Source organism: Marmota monax, unplaced genomic scaffold, assembly GCF_021218885.2.
Source record: "Marmota monax isolate L192 unplaced genomic scaffold, Marmota_monax_Labrador192_F-V1.1 WCK01_AAM20220418_F8-fsc00036, whole genome shotgun sequence".
Lineage (NCBI taxonomy): Eukaryota > Metazoa > Chordata > Mammalia > Rodentia > Sciuridae > Marmota > Marmota monax.
In genome coordinates, this window is record NW_026694491.1 from 356,018 (window position 1) to 376,852 (window position 20,835).

The 20,835-nt window shown below is 38.7% G+C and overlaps 1 protein-coding gene across 1 annotated transcript in view; it reads right to left on the reverse strand.

Annotated features, from left to right (window-relative positions):
- The window catches only part of Slc17a8 (solute carrier family 17 member 8), a 47,862-nt gene that overhangs the window by 10,764 nt on the left and 16,263 nt on the right, over positions 1–20,835 (reverse strand). The window contains exons 3-9 of the mRNA XM_046419361.2: positions 15,215–15,333; positions 13,089–13,203; positions 10,535–10,622; positions 1,957–2,043; positions 1,458–1,597; positions 1,177–1,326; positions 66–198 (exon numbers count right to left, since the gene is read on the reverse strand). Of these exons, the coding sequence (XP_046275317.1) occupies positions 66–198; positions 1,177–1,326; positions 1,458–1,597; positions 1,957–2,043; positions 10,535–10,622; positions 13,089–13,203; positions 15,215–15,333 (832 nt within the window). The remainder of the gene's footprint in view (positions 1–65; positions 199–1,176; positions 1,327–1,457; positions 1,598–1,956; positions 2,044–10,534; positions 10,623–13,088; positions 13,204–15,214; positions 15,334–20,835) is intronic.

The window sequence follows — 20,835 nt, forward strand, 5'->3', positions numbered from 1 at the left end:
TCCTCTGCTTTCACATAAAAATCTATGGGTTTGTCCTCAAAAATATCTACCAACTTCTACAGTACCTCCACAGTTCATGATCTTTCTGACAGCAGTTGTGGTCAAAATTTTCCTGCTTCTTAAATAATCAGCCAATTGCCCTCCAATAGGCACAACGATTGTCATCACCATGTGTGGGACTGCCGACAAGAGACCCACCTGGAAGAAAAAAGCACATTTCTTCTAAGAGATGCATCTGTCATTTCCTGCTCCCCCTCATTCCACTGCCCCACAGCCTCCACCAAATTTAGTCATTTAATGTGGGATCCAGGATGGTCTGAATGTCAGAATAAACACAACGAACAAGTGAATGATTTTGAACATGATGATGACTCTTATTCATCACAGAGGCCCCAGCAGCCAGCACAGGGATCGGTACTTAAAAGGCAGACCACTTGGCACAGAGTAAGTGCTCACTGGTGGCAGCCACCATTTGGTGACTCTACTAGTTCTTCCATAGTACCCATAGCTATGCAGACATAGACCTCTGCTAGGCTCTTGCTTCTTCCCTGTAGGAAGAAGATTTTTTTCTTTTATGATGATAGTTTGTTTCACCATCAAAATCTTCCCTCCCTGTAAACAGCCTAATGAAAGTGGCTGGGGACACTGAAGGACATTCTTTCTAAACCATCCCAAGCAATTGTTATTACTGCTACTGCCAGCACTATGGAGAGAAGAGCATCTGAAAATGAACTTTTAAGGTTCTTTCTATGGAGTAGTTTATAGGGAGAAAAGAAAGCACATCTTTTTATCCTTAAAATACATTGAGTTAACTTCAAAAACGCCTTGAAATTAGGTACAAATAAAATTTTTACAAGCAGCTTAATACAGCTCTGATCCTGGCTGGGGACATAGCTCAGTTGGTAGGGTGCTTGCCTCGCATGCACAAGGCCCTGGGTTCAATCCTCAGCACCACCAAAAAAAGAAAAAAAAAAAAATACAGCTCTGATCCTAAGAAAAAATTAAATATCCAATATACCATGCACTGAATATATAACTTGTCTGACCTCCAAGTTATTAGATGTCACAGACCAGTTATGAGTTATAATCAGCAATTTAATTATTTTATCATACAAATATATTCTCAGAATCAAGGGAGTTAAAGTTCAAGAATATTTGAAGCATATGTGTGTTTACCTTACTTATTGCAAATCCAAAGACCTCTTCAAAATAAGCAGGCTGACTTATTAAGAGTAGATAAAAGGTCCAGCTTCTACAAAAATTTGCCACAATGATTGCATAAACCGGCAATGATGTGAAAAATCTTTTCCATGGTGTATTAAATTTCTAAAGAGTGAAAATATTATGAGATTTTTCATGAAAATATTGGCATCTTATTTTTTTAAGAGTATGACACAATTACTAAGAGAAATATCCATATGAAAGAGGCAAGACTTTATCTTTCCATTTAGACTTACATTTAGACTGGCCAAGTTGGCACCTTCTCCAATGCTTGTCTCTATATATGTCTTCTCCTCATTGGATATTGTGGGGTGAGCTGCAGGGCACTCATAGGCCTGCAACAGCCAGAACATGTACCAGATAATTCCAAGCATACCTGCAGTTAAAAAACAGAAGGCTTGATGATATAGTCTAATTGTCTTCCTTCTCTCAATTTTTCAATTTTTAAAATATTCCAAAATTACAATAAGAATTTTTCAGCTAAGAGAAATTATTTTGTTATATTTTCCTGTTGTTGTTTACAGGTATTTAAAGAAAAATAATGTTCTACTAGTTAAAAAAAAACAAGTTTAATAAAAGTATTAAATTAAACTAAAAAAATAAGTGTTCCTTTTATGTAATAAATTGGTCTTAGTGACCTCTATTTTCATATAATAAACTCTTAGCCAAACCTTTCTAGAATTAAGCGCCATCTTCATGAGTCATGGTGTGAACACATAATGACAAACCACTCACCATAAATATAAAAGACAGAGGCCCATCCAATGTACTGCACCAATACCCCAGCCAGAGGCATGGCAATCACTGCACCCGCATAGGAGCCTGGAACCAGAAAAGATGGAGGGAAATTGACCAGTCACCATGCAAACCTTCTCAACCCATTTTCATGTGACAAAGCTCAGGACAAATCAAACTGAGCCTGGGTCTGACTGCCTCTGTGGGACGAGCCAGGCTAACTCCCAGTGTGCCTAAAACAGGACTCCCAGGAAAGGAAGGCTACCAGGATACCCTTGAGCTTCACCCAGGGACCATCCAGGGATTATACCAAGATTTCTCAGGTGCCACAAAGTAGAAGGACATGAGAGAATGGAATCAGAAGATGAGAAAAATCTAGGAGAAATTTTTTAAATGTAAACAGGCACAATATTGGGTGCTGAAGATAGTAAGCGAAAGAACATATGGAACCTGCCTTGTAGAGTTCACAGCTGGGAGGATTCTCACCTCCATCCTTAAATAAGAGACACTGAACTATTAAAAGGATTATGTTTTTTTATAGACTTGATGTTTAAAAAAAGAAAAAGAAACAGTTGAATTCCAGGATGGCAGGAAGGCTCTTGTCTCCATTCACTTCCCAAGTAGATACATTTTGAAAGTTTATTTCTGTGGAATAAAAATTATAGGAGGCCATTATTTTGGATGAGGTTCTTGCACTGGACCCCAACAGACCAGACTAAAAATCAAAATGAAGTTACTCATGCTAAAGTTTCACCAATCCAAAATTAAACTATTTATCTAACTTTTCTTTTTTGGTGTTTACCTATATTTTATTTATTTATTCGTTTGTTTTCAATGTGGTGCTGAGGATCAAACCCTATGCCTCACATGTACTAGGTAAACAGTCTGCCACCGAGCTACAGTCCCAGCCCCTTATCTGACTTTTCAGGAAACCAGGAGAAATGAGAGAACAGCCAATATCCCAAACAGGCCAGTTTAATTGGCATAATGGAGTTCTCCATGTCTTAATATTTAGACAAAAAAGGTAACCTGATGTTAGCCAGATATTTTTTATTGTTCTATGTATTTGTCCCTACTGTCCTTCAAGGAAAGTAACTTTGAAATGATCAGTCTGCTTTTTGTTCTTTGTTTCTGCTTATTTCAGACCTTTTCTGTCCATAAAATCAACCTCTTCTGTTCAAGCCATTTGAAATAATCATTTTATTTTCTGAAATGAACTGCTGCTGATTCTACAATCAAAAATAAAGCCAATTAAGATCCTTAAGCTAGCCAGGTGTCCATCTGTAATTCCAGCAACTTGTAAGGCTGAGATAGAATTGCAAGATGGAGGCTACCCTGGGAAATTTAGCAAGAATTGTCTCTAAATAAAAAGGACTGGGAATATAGCTCACAGGTAAAGCCTCCCTAGATTCAATCCCCAGTACCAGAAAAAAAAAGATATTTAAATTGTTGTAATTTTGTCCTTTTACATTTCTCACTTTGTAAATACTTAACTTTGTAAATAGTTACCTATGTAAGGTAAAATAATAAGATATCTAGACAAGATAATAAGGGCTACAGGCAGGGAAGTGGAGCACCTGTCTTCTACAGCTACAGGACATCTGGAAAGAAAACACTACCCCTGCAAACTCCCAACAAATACTAACTGAATTGAAAAATTACTATCTGAAACTCTCCCTGGGCCTTGGATGAGAAATTCTTGCTTCATAAAAATAAGCATCATGTAAGGAAATTCCACATTCCAGAATCCAATGCTAAAGAAGATTTTTAGGAAATGGGAAGTGGGGGATCTTCCAGAGAAATGGATTAAACCATATCTTTCTGAACTGGCCTGACTTTCTAAGAAAGGCCCAACATGGAATCTGGAATCATTAATACTATACCCAAGGAAGTTGAAAGAGTCATTCACAAATAAAATAGGAATGAAATATCTGTCTTATGAGGTTGATTTGAGGGTAAACTAAACTATGTATATGAGATGCTTTGTAAGCTATAAAGGGTTACATAAACACTATATAAGCTAAACTCAAGTCCAACATCATTCTAAATGGACAAAAACTGAAAGAATTCCCTCTAAAAAACTGGAACAAAACAGGGATGGCCTCTTTGATTCAACATAGTCCTGGAAACTCTAGCCAGAGCACTTAGACAAAAGAAAGATATTAAAGGGATAAAAATAGGAAAAGAAGAACTCAAACTATTTCTATTTGACAACGACATGAATCTATATTTAGAAGACCCCCAAAACGCTACCAGAAAACTTGTAGAACTCATAAATGAATTCAGCAAAGGAGCACGATATAAAATTAACACCCATAAATCAATTATGTTCCTATACCTCAGTGATAAAACAACTGAAAGAGAAATAAGGAGAACTATCCCACTCACAATAGCCTAGAAAAAAATAAAATATTGGGGAATCAATCTAACAAGAGAGGAGAAAGACCTTTACAATAAAAACTATAGAATACTAAAGAAAGAAATTGAAGAAGACCTTAAAAGATAGAAAAACCCCCCATGTTCTTAGATAGGCAAAAGTAATATTGTCACAATGCCATACTACCAAAAGTGCTATACAGATTTAATGAAATTCCTATTAAGGTTCCGATGATTCGATGATGTTTTTCATAGAAATAGAGAAAGCAGATATAAAATTCATTTGAAAAAATAAGAGGACCAGAATAGCCAAAGTAATCCTCAGTGAGAAAAGTGAATCAGGAGGCATCACAATACCAGACCTTAAATTATACTACAAAGCTATAGTAACAAAAATGGCATGGAATTGGCAGACATGAAGACCAATGGAATAGAACAGAAGACACAGAGACAAACCCACAAAAATGCAGTTATCTCATACTTAACAAAGGCACCATAATTATACATTGAAGAAAAGATAGCCTCTTCAACAAATGGAAAACTGGAAATCCATATGTACTAGGATGAAATTAGACCTCTATCTCTCATTCTACACAAAACTCAAAGTGGATCAAGGACCTAGGAATTAGACCAAAGACCCTGTGCCTACTTGAAGAAAAAGTAGGCCCAAATCTCCATCGTGTTGGCTTAGGAACTGAATTCCTCAACAAGACTCCTAAAGTACAAGAAGTGAAATCAAGAATCAATAAATGGGATGTATCAAACTAAAAAGCTTCTTCACAGCAAAGGAAACAATCAAGAACATGAAGAACAGCCTAAAAATGGGAGAAAAATTTTACCACCTGCACTTCAGACACAGCATTAATCTCCAGGATATACAGAGAACTTAAAAAACTTAACACCAAAAAAACAAATAACCCAATCAATAAATAGGCAGAGGAATTGAACAGACACTTCATAGAAAAATAAATACAACTGGTCAAAAAATATATGAAAAAAATGTTCAACATCTCTAGCAATTAGAGAAATGCAAATCAAAACTACACTGAGATGTCATCTCACTCCAATCAGAATGGCAATTATCAAGAATATAAGTAACAATAAATGTTGGCAAGGATGTAGGGGAAAAGATTCACTCATACATTGTTGATTCACTCATACATTGACAAATTTCCCCATCCTGGAAAGCAGTATAGATTTTCCTCAGAAAACTTGGAATGGAACCACCATTTGACCCAGTTATCCCCACTCCATGGTTTATACCCAAAAGACTTAAAATCATCATACTATAGTAATGCAGCCACATCAATGTTTATAGCAGCTCAATTCACAAGAGCTAAACTAAGGAACAAAACTAGATTCCCTTAAACAAATGAATGGATAAAAAAAACCTGATACATATACACAATTGTATATTACTCAGCCATAAAGAAGAATGAAATGATGGCATTAAATGAATGGAACTGAAGACTATCATGCTAAGTGAAATAAACCAATCCTAAAAAACCAAAGGTTGCTGGGCTGGGATTGTGGCTCAGTGGTAGAGCGCTCGCCTAGCACGGGCGGGACCCAGGTTCGATCCTCAGCACCACATAAAAATAAAGGTATTGTGTTGTGTCCATCTACACCTAGAAAAAAATATTTAAAAAAAAAAAAACCAAAGGCTGAATGTTCTCTCTGACATGTGGATGCTGACTCACAATGGGGGTCAAGAGGAGGGAGGAGTGGAAGTTCACTGGTTTGGAGGGGAATTGGGGGAAAACCAGGAGGGGACAGGAATGGGAAAGACAGTACAATAAATTGGACATAACATTCCTATGTTCATATATATATGAACATATATGTGTTCATATTTGTGTAACTCCACATCATGTACAACCACAAGAATGGGAAGTTAGGGGCTGGGGTTGTGGCTCAGTGGTAGAGTGCTTGTCTAGCAAGTGTGAAGCACTGGGTTCAATTCTCAGCACTTACATATAAATAAATAAATAAAATAAAGGTCCATCAACATCTGAAATAATTTTTTTAATAGAATGGGAAGTTATACTCCACGTATGTATGTATGATATGTCAAAATATATTCTATTGTCATGTGTAACTAAAAAGAACAAATAAATTTTTTTTAAATAAAGGGTTATATAAACCAGATGCAGTAGCACATGCCTATAATCCCAGCAACTGGGAAAGTTGACACAAAAGAATCACAAGTTCAAGACCAGCCTGAACAACTTTAGCAAGACCCTGTTTCAAAATTTAAAAAATTGGGGCTGGGGATATGCTCAAATAGTAGCGCACTCGCCTGGCATGCGTAAGGCACTGGGCTTGATCCTCAGCACCACAGAAAAATAAAATAAAGGTATTGTGTCCACTAAAGCTAAAAAATAAATATTAAAAAATAAATAAATAATAAAAAGGGCAAAAGATGTGGCTTAATGGTAGAGTGGCTCTGGGTTCCATCCCCTGCAGTACAATAAATAAATAAATACTTACACAAATGCCAACTGTTATGGCTTTTGTCATGTACAGAATAACTGCACTTTTTTTTTTAACCTCAGAATTCTTCAAGCCGATAAGGAAAGCACTTCAGTATGTATGTCAGAAAAAGGCTGCTGCTCTGACTGTGTGTGTGGAGAAGGTGGTCTTCTATCCCAGGCCGATATGCTGGGAGGGGGTAGGTGATACCAAGGCATGCCTGGGACAGGGAGGGTCAGGAATAACCAAGAGCAACTATGAGGCATTGAGTGCTTTCTGTGTGCTGAGTACTCTTCTGAGTACCCTGTCCCCATGATTTTATTCAGCCCTTCAGCTTGATGACTTGGGTGCCAATATTTCCATTTTATAAGAGAAAACAAGCCTAGGGAAGGTGGAGTAAATTGCCTGAGGTCACACAGATGTAAGTGCTTTTCTGTGGGACTCTGAAACCTTCACCTGTAATAATTCAGTCTTGCCTCTACCCAAAAAAGCCCAATAATTCCTCATTGTAAGGAGGAGTCTGTCATTGGGAAAACTACAACTTGACATTCTTCCCTGGCTATCCAACTCTTCTCTTTCCTTTCAGACAGGGCTCCAATGTCAGCTCCTTGAGCATTTCCCTAACAGCACTCAGCCTTTATATGGCGCCTGCAGGCCACCCTGGCCGCAGAATGCACTTGGCTTCCTTGTGTGCTCACTGTAGAGAAGGTCCCCAAAGACCATTGAGTGGCATGGGGAGGGGGAGTAGCAGACTTGGGGGTGGGGACAGTCCCCAATTCTTCCCCATTTACTATGAGGATTCCAATCTTATTTTCCTCACTGAGCCTCATTTTCGGTTTTTTTCAGCTGTCAAACAATGAAGTGTGACTAGATGTTTCCTAGAGTTCTCTTCTCACTCCAAAATCTTTTGATGAAAAACTAATGAACCCCAACCCTGGGTTTCCTTCTACTGACAGTTCCTGCGGATGTTCTTTAATAGTGCCACACCTTAACTGAGAAATGTAATAAGGCCAGTGACTTTGATCAGATAACTTTCCTTGAGATTCAGGCCATTTCTTAAATCAGCCCTATTAGGGTCATAAAAACATACTAAGAATGGGGAGTGGCTGGGAGTCATTTTCATTTTGCTGGGAAAATCAAAATGAAAGACCTTAACAAACCAACCATCCAAAGAAAGCAAGGTCAAGATTCCAATAATCCACAAGGTCAGCAGGGGTGGAGTCTTATACTCCTCTAGGGGTGGTATAAGTTCAGTAGTAGGGTGGAGATGTTCTTGAACTACAAACAAGAGGCCAGAGATGGCTTCTAAAGATAAGAAAGGCTAAAGATGTAAGACAGCTGTCCATGCAATTCCAAATGAGGCACTACACAGGGACATTGTTGAATAGTTCATACCAAATTCCCAACAAACACTTTACTGATATTATTCTTTAAAGGAAATAAAGAGTGAGGATGTGATAAATGAAAACACTCACAGAAATAAAGAGGAAGAAGTGCAGGTTAGTTTGTCTTACGAAGGCATCTGAGCTTGAAAAATCAGAGAAGAGAGGTGGAGCAAGAGGAGGACTAAGGAAGCCCCTCCAGGAATTTCTCTCCACAAACTGACCACTTTGGGCTCTTTTGTTTGTGTTTGTTTGCTTGTTTGTTTTGAGATGCTGAGAATCAACCCAGGTCTTCAAACATGCTAGGCAAGTACTTTACCTCTGAGCTGCAACCCCAGCACAGACAGACCAATTAGAACAGCTACTCACACACCAAACTATCTTTACAGCAGCTAAGGAAGCCAGCTAAACTATGCTAGGAAATACTAAGGAGGTTTAAAGAGGAAGAGTTAACAGCTTCCAGAATAAATTCTTTAATTATGAAAAAAATAAAACTAGTATTTGGAATCATGCTGAGAGTAGATTGGCTCATATGGACAAAGACAGTAAAATAAGAACTCAGGGATTGTATGATACTAGCTCTTTGAGGAAAAGGACTTTGATTCCTACATAAGGAATCTGAATATCAACAAAGCAGAGAGATCTACTTAGGCTGGAGCAACAACCAGGAGTCTATGGCCAAATCTTCCCACTCTAAACTAGAACCATATCTTCCTAGAATAAAAACTAGGAATTTAAGAGTAAAAGTTCCTAAAATGATTATATGACTAAAATGTATTCCAAATATAGTATGTAAAAGCAACTTTTCTTACAGCAAGTGATTCTTTCATAGGCATAAACTGGTTGGTTTGTTTATACTGGGGATTGAATACGGAGCCCTTTACCACAGAGCTACACACCCAGTCCTTTTTTAAAAAAAAATATATATATATTGGGAATGCTTTTCTATTTTTATGAATCCAATGACTTTTTTTTTTAATTGTCGATGGGGCCTTTATTTATTTATTCATACACAATGCCGAGAACCAAACCCAGTGCCTCACACATGCTAGGCAAGTGCTCTACCACTAAGCAACAACCTAGCCCTCCTTTTGGTTTTTTATTTTGAGACAGGGTCTCCCTAAGTTGCTGAGGATCTTTCTAAGTTGCCCAGGCAGCCCTCAAATTTGTGATCCTCCTGCCCCAGCCTTCTGAGTCACTGAGATTATAGGTATGCACCACCACACCGAGTAGAAATTGTTTTTTTTTTTAAAAAAAGACTGTCACCTCTCATGGTATTTATTTTAATGATTATACTATAATGAATCAATAAAAATAATAGTTATTTTAAAAAAGAGTGGGGGGAGGAAGAAAGCAAACAAAACAAAACAAAAAAAATAAGACCAACCTAAGTTCCAATCCTAACCGCTTGGGCCATATAGCAAATTTTACACCCTAAGAGGCAAAAAACATACACTTTACAACTGTGTTGATGGCAGCAGCATATGCTGTCCATTTCCTGTTGATCAATACCTAGGTAAAACCCCTCAGAACACTGAGTCCTCCCAGTGATACCAGAAGGGTCAATCCCAAAGGGGTGGCTTAGAGTAAGGCAGACTTAGCAAGGTGAGGTTTGGAGCCCCAGGAATTAAAGTCCTATCATGACTTGGGGCCACTAGTCTACGCTGAGGTAAGATGAATGAGGTCCACTTCATTTATATCAGGAATATAATGGCAACAAGTAATTTAAATACCTATGTGAAACCCATACATGGTAGTAGTGTGAAGTAAGGAAAGTTCCATACCTAGAGTCAGGTGGTCTCATTCCACCTCCTCAATGGAGCATCTGTGTGACAGGGAGCAAGTCTTGGGCTTTAGTTTCAATGTAAAAAGAAGAAAAGTGGGAGGCTTAATTATCCCATCTCTTCTATTTTCATCCTTGGCAAATGTCATTTGTTGGCTAGTTCAACAACCACTTCTAACACCGTCTTTCTTCTCCTTCTCTACTGTAAAGGTGGGAAAAATAGACTCTTGCTTTCCTAACCTTCTCTGCACATAGGAAAGCATGACACCTGAGCAAAAGTAGGGTAGGGAGGTTTGCAAAAGGTTTTGACTTCCTGATGAAAGCGCCACATGGAGCAAGCCTGAGAATAAAAAAATGATCACTCTAAGGACTGCAGAGCAGAAGTCAGAATCTGTCTATGACTTGATGGATCATTTGAGCCCCAGAACCAACACCAGCAACCACTCGCCTTTGGAATTCTCTTGGTGAAAAGAGTAGACTCTATTTAAGGTCTTAGCAGGGTTTCAGTTACTTGGAGTCAAAAAGCATTTCTAAATGAAACGTGCTGAGATTCTAAGATCCTTACCACAAAAGGAAGTAGTGGCCAGCCGACTTCTCTCCAAAGGTGGTGCCCACTTGCTCCACATCCCATGGCAGGCTGGGTAGGTCACACCCTAGTAGAAAGATTGAAGACAGATTATTAAGTTTGACTCCAATTTCTGTGTTTAAAGCATGGATGCTGCCTCTTCACACAGGCTATAGTATAAAAACCCAGTATAGACACACTGCTATAGATTGAAGTTTGTATCCCCCATCAAATGCCTATGTGGAAAGGTAATCCCCAGTATGATGGTCCCCAGTTGGAAATGGACCTCTGGGAGGTGATTAGGGCATGAGGATAGTCCTCAGGAATAGGATTGATGCCCCTATATGAGACTCCAGAGAGCACCGTTGCCCTTTCTGTACATGAGGACACAGAGAGAAGATGACTATTTGTGGTCCAGGAAATGGGCACGGAATCTGCTGAATTTGCCTGATACTTAGACATCCCAACCATGAGAAATAAATTTCTATTGTTTATGGCATTTTATTATAGAAGTTCAAACAGATTGAAAAGCCACTAAATAGCATAATACAGTTATTTTGACTTATAACACAGATACTGAAATTCAAACACAATTCAATGCAAGCATGGTGGACAGTTGGAAGGAAGTCTTTATATTTGATATTATTAAAGAATTTCAGTGTTGGAAGTGACTTCCACTGTCAATTCCCCTCATTGTTTAAAAAGTATTTTATTTTAATGAGGAATGCCATTTGATAACTTTTAACAAGGATTTTTTTAAACATTTATTTTTTAGGTGTGAGTAGACACAATACCTTTGTTTTATTTTTACGTGGTGCTGAGGATCAAACCCAGTGCTTCATGCATGCTAGGCAAGTGCTCTACCTCTGAGCTACAGGCCCAGCCCCAATTTCCCTCATTTTAAGACCCAGAATCTGAAGCTAAAAGACATTAAGTGTCTTCTAGATCTTTGTCTTCATGGCTGCTAATGTTGCATTCTTTCTACCACTTCAGTGTTTCCCAAAGTATGGCCTATATCCCTCCAGTGGGACTAGAATGGGACTAGAACTGGATTTGAGATGCAATAATAATATACATCTTAGTTATAATAGTTACATATATATTCTAATATGCTTTAGACAAAAATATAAATAACAACCTCAAACCCATAATTTCAAAGATACTGTTGTGTAGACTAAGGGCTTTTGTTTTATTTTTGAAGAGAGTTGATCTAGGCAATAACAATGGGCAAACAGTAAGACAAGTCATACATGGATATGACAAAGGTTAGATAGAGGTGAATGTCGGAGTTTGGAAAATGTTGCTATTCATCAGGAGTTAGTAAATATGACCCAATTTGACCCACCATTTGTTTTTGTACAAGATTTTTACATTTTAAAGTCCTTAAGAAAAAAATTAAAAGAAGATGCATGGCACACACAAATCATGTGAAAATCAAATTTCAGGATCCAAAATGTTACTGGAACACAATCCTCCCCATTTGTTTCTACAATATCTGGGGCTCTTTTGTGCAATAATGGCAGCATCAAGTAGTTGCAAGCGTCACCATATGGACTGCAAACCTCAAAATATTTACCTTGCAGTTCTAAATGATGCTGCTTCCTCCACTGAATTATATCTTCACATCAGACTACACCTTAGAAATTTACAGAGGCTTTTTTCTTTTTTAATTTTGTCAGTACTGGGGATTGAACCCAGGGACATGGGGCATTCTACACTGAGTTACATCCCCAGCCCTTTTTAATTTTTGAGACAGTCTCTCACTAAGTTGCTGAAAGTCTTAAGTTGCTGAGGCTGCCCTCAAACTTGGAATCTTCCTCTGGAGTTGCTGGGATTATAGGTGCATGCCACTGCATCCAACAGAAATTTACAGATTGATTAATAAATGCATTTACAATGCCTTCACTAAAGGAAAGAGCTCTTGCTATGTGAACTGTGGGTTTAGGGCTTCAGTTTCATCATCTATTAGAATGAAAGGGGGCTGGGGTTGTGGCTCAGTGGCAGAGCGCTTGCCTAGCATGTGTGGGGCACTAGGTTGGATTCTCAGCACCACATATCAATAAATAAAATAAAGGTCCATGGACAACTAAAAAAATATTTTAAAAAAATGAAGGGGATTAGATTAGGTTATCTCTAAGATCACTACGGAATGAATAATCCTTTATTATGTATAAATGTGAAGGTGCACAAAGCATTTTAATTAAAATATTCATAACTACAACCATTACCAGAGAGCAGGAGAAGTAGGAGATAGGAAAACTGAGTAAAACCAAATTTTCTAAAGGACCATGCTGTCTTTAGCAATATCAAAAAGCATAAGGAAGTCAGGAGCAGTGGTGCACCCCTGTAATCCCAGTGGGTCAGGAGGCTAAGGCAGGAGGATCACAAGTTCAAAGCCAGTCTCAGTGGTGGCGAGGCACTAAGCAACTCAGTGAGACCCTGTCTCTAAATAAAAAACAAAATAGGGTTGTGGATGTGGCTCAGTGGCCGAGTGTCAATCCCCAGTACCCCCGCTCCCCCCCAAAAAAAATAGTAAGGAGAGTATATCTCCTACCTCCACTAGACCCTGCAAAATTCTGACACACATGACACAGCCGTAGTGCACTCTGGCCGCAGAAGGAATGAACATGTTCAAAGTTGATGTTAAGAAGATGGCAGCTCCAAAAACCCTAGGGGATCAAAGCACCGGGTTATTGGGCAGGCTAGTAATAGCTGAGGCACTTCAGTTAAACATCAGCAACCACTCCAACAGCTCATGAAAGAGCCTTATGGAAATTAAGAGAAATAAATACAAAGAAATAGATGGTGTGTTAGTGTCTTGGGTACCCAAAGCTAGACTCCTTGGTTGCTTTGATTCCCATGCTCCAGCCTGTGGACCAATTATGGATACATTTATGGCAGCAGCACAGAAATATCCTGCCTGGAAAGTTGCAAAATGACTAGGTTGAAGTGAACTTGCCAAAGACCCACCAATCTTCCTGGTTCCACCCTAGTGACCCTTCCTATTACTATGGCTTCTGCCTCTTCGGGTTTTTCCCTAATACTTCCCACACTGCTTTCAGTATACCATGAGGGGACACTGACTATCCAAGAAGCATCCTACCCTGACCAGCCCAGCACAAGACAAGCTAGGTGCTTGTCTTAGCCCCTATTTCCTGCCAGTACCACTTGCTATCTCCCTGCCTGGCCCAGGGTGTCCTGGCAAAAAAGAGCAGGAAGGTTTTCTTCCCTTCTGCCACATATTAGCGAAGCTTCAACTCTTTTTACAAGCTGGAAAATCAAATTATGTGTAATTTCTTTTTAGGGCAGAGATGCAAGCAGTAACTGGGTAGCTCATAGCAGCCAATATTTGACACATTTTTAAGAATAATACAATACATAAACAATAAATAAAACCTACAAATTAGCTAAGAGCGCTTGCCTGACACATGTAAGTCATTCATATTTAAATCTTATGATAATAACTTTCAAATTTTTGATCTTTTTTGAATTTTTTTTAGTTGTAGATGGACACAATGACTTTATTTTGTTTATTTATTTTTACATGGTGCTGAGAGTCGAACCCAGTGCCTCACATATGCCAGGCAAGCGCTCTACCACTGAGCCACAAGCCCAGCCCAAATTTTTCATCTTAACTCTTAAAATATATTTTATACTGCAGCCCAGTCTACACTTACACACACAAATGTAACTGCAACAAGTTTCTCAAACATCAATACCTATTCTTATATGCAATGCACTCAGATATGTTCTATTCTGTTTATTATTATTATCTTCTTTTCTATTTCTCTCTCTTTTTAAAAGAATGCTCATTGGTAAATCACTATGTTGATTTCACAATCATCTAATGAGTTGTATTTCAAAGTTTGGCATATGAGAAATACATCAAAAGGGGCCTAGAGATATTTGTACTTTTCTGAGACATGATATACTCCACAACATCTCCCCCAAGTGGTTGTCTTCCTCTGCTTGAATAGCTCTAAGTGACAGAGAACTCACTGCTTATTAAGACATCTAATTCTGTAATTAAACATTTAATTTGGGGCTGGGGTTGTGGCTCAGTGATAAATTGCTTGCCTAGCATGTGTGAGGCACTCGATTTAATTCTCAACCCCACAAATAAATTTAAAAAAATAAATAAAGGTCCATGAACAACTGGAAAAAAAACACTTAATTGCTCAAACAACTCCCATAGAGTCTTAAAAACATCTGGAAGTCTAGAGGCAAGTCCTTGACACTCACATAACAGAAACTTTATGGTACTGGGCAATATTAACATAAGTACATAGGATCATAGAACATCACTGGTCAAAGGGAAATAAAACACAATTTAGTCCAATGTTTCCATTTGAGATAATTGAGGCCCAGAGAGGGAGAGAAAGCAACTCAACAGAGATAACTTGGTGAACCAGATGAGAGGCCAGGAACCATTTCTTCAAGACTCAGAGCTAATTGTTCTCTTTACTACATAATCAATGAGTTGCACGGTAAAGTACATTTGTCAAAAAGTTAATTGAAAGAGACAATTAAGAGGATCATTTGGGATCAATATCTATGAACTGCATCTATCTAGATAATTCCTGTTTTTCATTCTGCACCCCAAAACAGAGAACCAACTATGAAACTTTTTTAAAGTACAAAGCCATGTTATAACCTGTGCAGCACTCACATCGGTCTTACCTGTTAGCTGCAAACTTGTTTGAAATGAACCCGCCAGGAATTTGTGTCACAATATAACCCCAGAAAAAAGATCCATGGATAAGGCCCACTGTCTCTGGATCCCAGTTAAACTGTGCCATCTGCAAATGAGAAATCAGATACGCTTGCGTTTGTAAGAAAACAACTGACCACCATTTTTCACTGATGATCCTACATAAAGATCCCATGAAGTCCTTCTTTCCTTCTTTTATTCCACAAAGACTCTCTAGAAGGCATCTTGCCCATTTTGGATACAGAAGTGATAGCAATGAGAGTCCTTTCTCTAATGAATCTTGCCTTCTAGTGCAAGAAAGGAGAGGTCTGTGCAAATTACTTGCATACATACGTGTGTGTGTGTGTGTGTGTACACATATATATAAATACATAGGTGTATTATCTGTATGTATGTGTATTACATATATAAATTAGATATATACGTACACATACCAAATAGTGATGAGTGCTAAATATAAAATAAAATAGCTTGTGAAGAAAACAAAAAATCAGTTCTAGGATTACTGGGTTATTTAGTAGATTATTCAGATATTAGTTCAGTGATAGCATAAAGGGAATCAAAGTCTTAAGTCTCTCATTTCTTAATGAGGATAATAAAAGCCATTCTACCTGCTTCACCCAGCTGCTGTCAATCACCTCACTCCTTTCTCATGCCTTTCTCTCTAAGTGGATAATGCTTCTCTGAAAGCAATGATACCTAAAATGGGCACTTGGGCCTACCAAGAATTTTTATCATTATTTGAGTCTCATTAAATCATAATGGTGGACCAAGGGCTTAAACAGACATTTCTCCAAGGAAGACATGCAGATGGCCATACATCTATATGAAAAGATGCTAAATGCCACCAATCATCAGGGAAATACAAGTCAAAACTATAATGAGATATTAGCTCATACCTGTCTTGATGGCCATTATCAAAAGAAAGATGGGGGCTGGGGTTGGGGCTCAGTAGTAGAGCGCTTGCCTGGTACATGTGAGGCACTGGGTTCAATCCTCAGTCCCACATAAAAATAAATAAATAAAATAAAGGTATTGTGTCCATCTACAAGTAATATATATATATATATATATATAAAATTTTTTTTTTAAGAAAGGATGATGACATGCACTAGTAAGGATGTGGAGAAACTGGAACACTTACTGCCTGTGGGAATATAGGATAGTGTGACCACTATAGAAAACAATATGGAGTCTCCTCAAAAATTAAAAATAGAACTAAAAATATGATACAGCAATTGTGCTTCTGGGTATTTGTGGGAGGCCATCCTCACATGTGATTTGAGTTACCTCCCTGGCTGGGTGAGAAAGCTCTGACACAGCTGTGACTAAGTGCCTCTCACCCAGCCAGGGAGGTAACTCAAATCACGTGGGAGGATGGCCTCCCACAGGTATTTACCCAAGAAAATTAAAATCTGGACCCCAAAGATATCTGCACTCTCATCTCCACTGAAGCAATATTCACAATAGCCAAGATATGGAAATGACAGAGTGACTGATGAGAGATGAATAAAGAAAATGTGGTGTATACATTTAATAAAATACAATTCAGCTTTTTGTTTTTAAAGAGAGCGAGAGAGAGAGAATTTTTTAATGTTTATTTTTCAGTTTTCGGCGGACACAACATCTTTGTTTGTATGTGGTGCTGAGGATCGAACCCGGGCCGCACGCATGCCAGGCGAGCGTGCTACCGCTTGAGCCACATCCCCAGCCCAATTCAGCTTTTAAAAAAGAAGGAAATTCAATAATGTCCAACAACTTGGATGTACTACAGGAAATACGACAGTCACAGAAGAATACCATTTTATTCCATTCACATGAAGCATCTGAAAGAGTCAAATTCACTGAATCAAAGTGTGATGGTGGTTGTCAGGGGCTGGAGAGAAATGGGAAGTTACTAACCAGTGGGCAGAAAGTTTCAGTCAAGCAAGATAAAAAAGGCTCTAGAGAGCTGCTGTACAATACCGTACTTACAAGCAACAATAATGGACACTTACAATTTATTAAGAGAGTAGCTCTCACAGTAAGCATTCTTATCACAATGGAATATTTTAAAGTATAAATTGTATGAACCATTACTATAATAATCCAAGCACTTTGTCAAGTACTGTGGTAGGCTGAAAAATGGTCCCCAAAAGATATCCACATGAAAGCCCTGGTAGATGTCAATGCTACCTTATTCAGAAAACTCGTCTTCACAGATGTGGAAAGTCAAAGACCTTAAAATAAAATATTCTGGATTATCTAGCTGAGCCCTAAGTCCAATGACAAGTATCCTTATAAGAGAAAGGCAGAGGGAGATTTGAATCTGAAGAGAAGACACAGAGAGAGGAAAAGGCCATGTGAAGATGGAGGGAGAGAATGGAGTGAAAGTCACAAACCAAGGAATTCTTGGAGCCACCAGAAGCTGGAAGAGTCAAGGAAGGAGTCCCTGCTAGAGACATCAGAGGAAGTGAGGCCCTGTCGACACTTTGATTCCAGACTTCTGGTCTCCACAAACTATAAGAGGATAAATTTCTGCTGTTTTAAGCTATCAGGTTTACGGAAATTTGTTATAGGGAGACTGATACAGGTATTTAAGATCCAATGAGTTAAATATTAAATTATCTCATTTGATCTTCAAAGGAGTCCTTTTATTTCCATCTCACAATAAGGTGGACGAGGGTTAGCAAAAAATTGCTAGAAATACTAGTTCCTGTCTCCTCCTAAGAGGATTCTGCCTCTCCTCCAGGGACTTCTCCCCTGCTGACCAGCATGGCTGATGGGGAGGTCAGAATAGAGAGAGCTAAACCATAGCCGAGACTCAGCTAATCTGCTTTTCTCTCCCCTGGATGGAGTATATCAGCCCCTCTTCAGGCTGGGCCCCTCCTGAACATGACACAGACCACACAAACAGCCATAACCAACCTGCTTCCTGCACTTCTCTTTCATGAGAATCCCCCTCAGCCCTTCAATAACCCCCTTTTGAACCTGACCTGGTCTCCCTGTACTTGTGTTCTTTTCAACCAGCAATCCCTGACCAGGACACAAGGGCAACTTGCTCAAGACCCCAGAACTAATAATAGCAATCAATTTAAAAAGGTCTGGCCAATTCCAAAGCCCATCCTCTTAATCTTATAAGACTTGTGATCGATGGGAAGGACTTTGGACTTTCCTGAAGGTATTGCAAAATAATCACAAGGTTTCTCAACCTTCAGTCATTTTTTTGCTTACCATATGCCAGATACTATTCTTAGTACTCCACGTGTTTTAACATTTTTTTTTGGGGGGGGGGGGTTACTGGGGATTGAACCTAGGGCCTTGAGCACACTTGAGCACACTAAGCACTAACCACTGAGTTGCACCTCCAATCCTAACACATAATTATTAAACTAAAAAATTATTATCCACATATGAGCTAAAAAATCACCCTTTATGCCACTTATAGAACACATGCCACATAATTATTTGGAAGACCAATGTATTCATACTACCTCTCCCCACCCCCATTCCCCCACCCTCTCTCTCTCTCTCTCTCTCAAATGAGGATTGCAACATTTCTTAGTGCAAAATATCTAGTTTTTCACCCCATAAAATAAAACAAACAGACAAACAAAAATACCAGCCAAAGCACTTTGTCATTCGGTTGGACATACTCAGCAGATATCTAAGCTTTGTTCTATTTGGACCAGAGAGAAATTGCCTGATACAAATAGGAGTTACACTAGAGCTTCTGAAATGCTACTGAACTCCCACTCTTGAGGCCAGAGAAAGTCATGTAAAGCACATTTTAGATCTTAATCAGTTCCTCTAAGACTCCAGAAGGCAAAACCTTAGAAACTAGAGAGCACACACTAGCATTGTTCCTTGGGTTTATCAAAATGTCTTTTCTATATGCCTCAAAGCAGATTCTATTGACCTCGGCCTGTCTTTTCAGGCAACAAACAAATGCAAAACAATCTCATTTTGATCTGGGTCTCAGCAGATAAGTTTTAATTAGCTGGCCTTGCTCACAAAAGGCTGAAAGAATGCATGTGATACCCATCTGAAACCTCACTAATATACATCATTCTTTATTTTAAAAATTCATGATATGCTCCTCCACCTCTATCCCAACCCTGGCACCATCCCCCCCCAAAAGGCAGGATATCTTTTTAGGACAGATTCAGCTGTGGCATCAAAAAGAAACTACAAGAATCTCCATGGTGCTGTTTTCCTCTGGCAGAATAATCTCTTAGTTTAAAAAAAAAGACTGCAAGCCAACTGAAGACCTGTTTTTAATGGACTGACATCAAATTTTCCCAAGCCAGCACTTGGCAGGAGACTGTTCCAGATGATGCTAATAGATATCACATGAAAGAGTATTCTGCCATCAAGTCAGTCCAAGAAAGACTGCATCTCATGTCCCCATCCTGCACAGTTGCATAGGACACAAAACAGTACAGGCAACACCTTCTTCAAAGCACAGCCAGCAAAGCAATGAATTCCCAGTCTGGGAAACTCTAATCTAAACGTTTCTCCAAATACAGGTGGGGACCAGAGAACTATTAGATGCCTCTCTGCAAACACATCTCCATTTCAGGGTATGTATTCTGTTCAATGAAATATATATTTATTGGATGCTGGTGGCCATATATTTTAATTTGGTATTTTTCTCCCATAACCTTCTTAATAAACCAGATTTTATGTTTCAATGAATCATAAAACAATTTTATTAAATCACACCATAGTATGCTTGCTTATGACTACAACAGCCTCTGAACTGCTCCCCAGCCTCCACTCTTGTCTCACTTGTACCCAGCCTCCTTCCGCTGGGCAATGATCATCCTGGAGCATGGGTTTGGTTGCCTCTCCCCTTTAGCCCATCCATGACTCTCTACCTCATTATCAGGCCTTGTATGAACTGATCCCTATTGACTTTGCTATCTCCATCTCTTAGTGCTCTGCCTTCTTATTGAGAATTCTCATCCTGTAGATGGAATCGTATAGATCTGTGAACTTGGATGGGGAAAAGTTGGCATCTTAATTTTCACTAACTGCTAACTAAAATTTAGGCTTTTCTGCAATTGAGTGCAGAAAACCGTCTATAGTATTTTTTCTGTAGTGACTCTGTTACTATAAGTCATAAACTAGTATGTTCATACTGATTGTTGCCACTATCCCAAACTATTGTTTATACTTCAAACTTAAAATTGCAGCAATTGTAGAACCATTGCTAGATTTTTTTCATCTGATATGTTAATAAAGGAGCCCACACGTCTCTGTATCACCAATTTGATTTTTTAATATTTTGATATGTATATTTTAACATAATTGACTTCCTTTTTAATCCTTCGCACTTTGTGTGTGTGTGTGCACATGAGCATGCTGTGGATCGAACCCAGGGCTCAGGCATGGCAGGCAAGAATTCTACCATTGAGTCACATCCCCAGCTCATCCTTTGCATTTGATGTTAAGAATTTAACACATTATCTTTGACAAAATATTCGTAAGCTATTACCAGGTTGCCAAAGGGAATCATGGCACAGAAAATTGAAATGCTCAGGTCTCAGTTCCTAAATCATAGCCTGTCTGCTCTGTTTCCAACTGTTTCTTTCTCCCTTATGATATT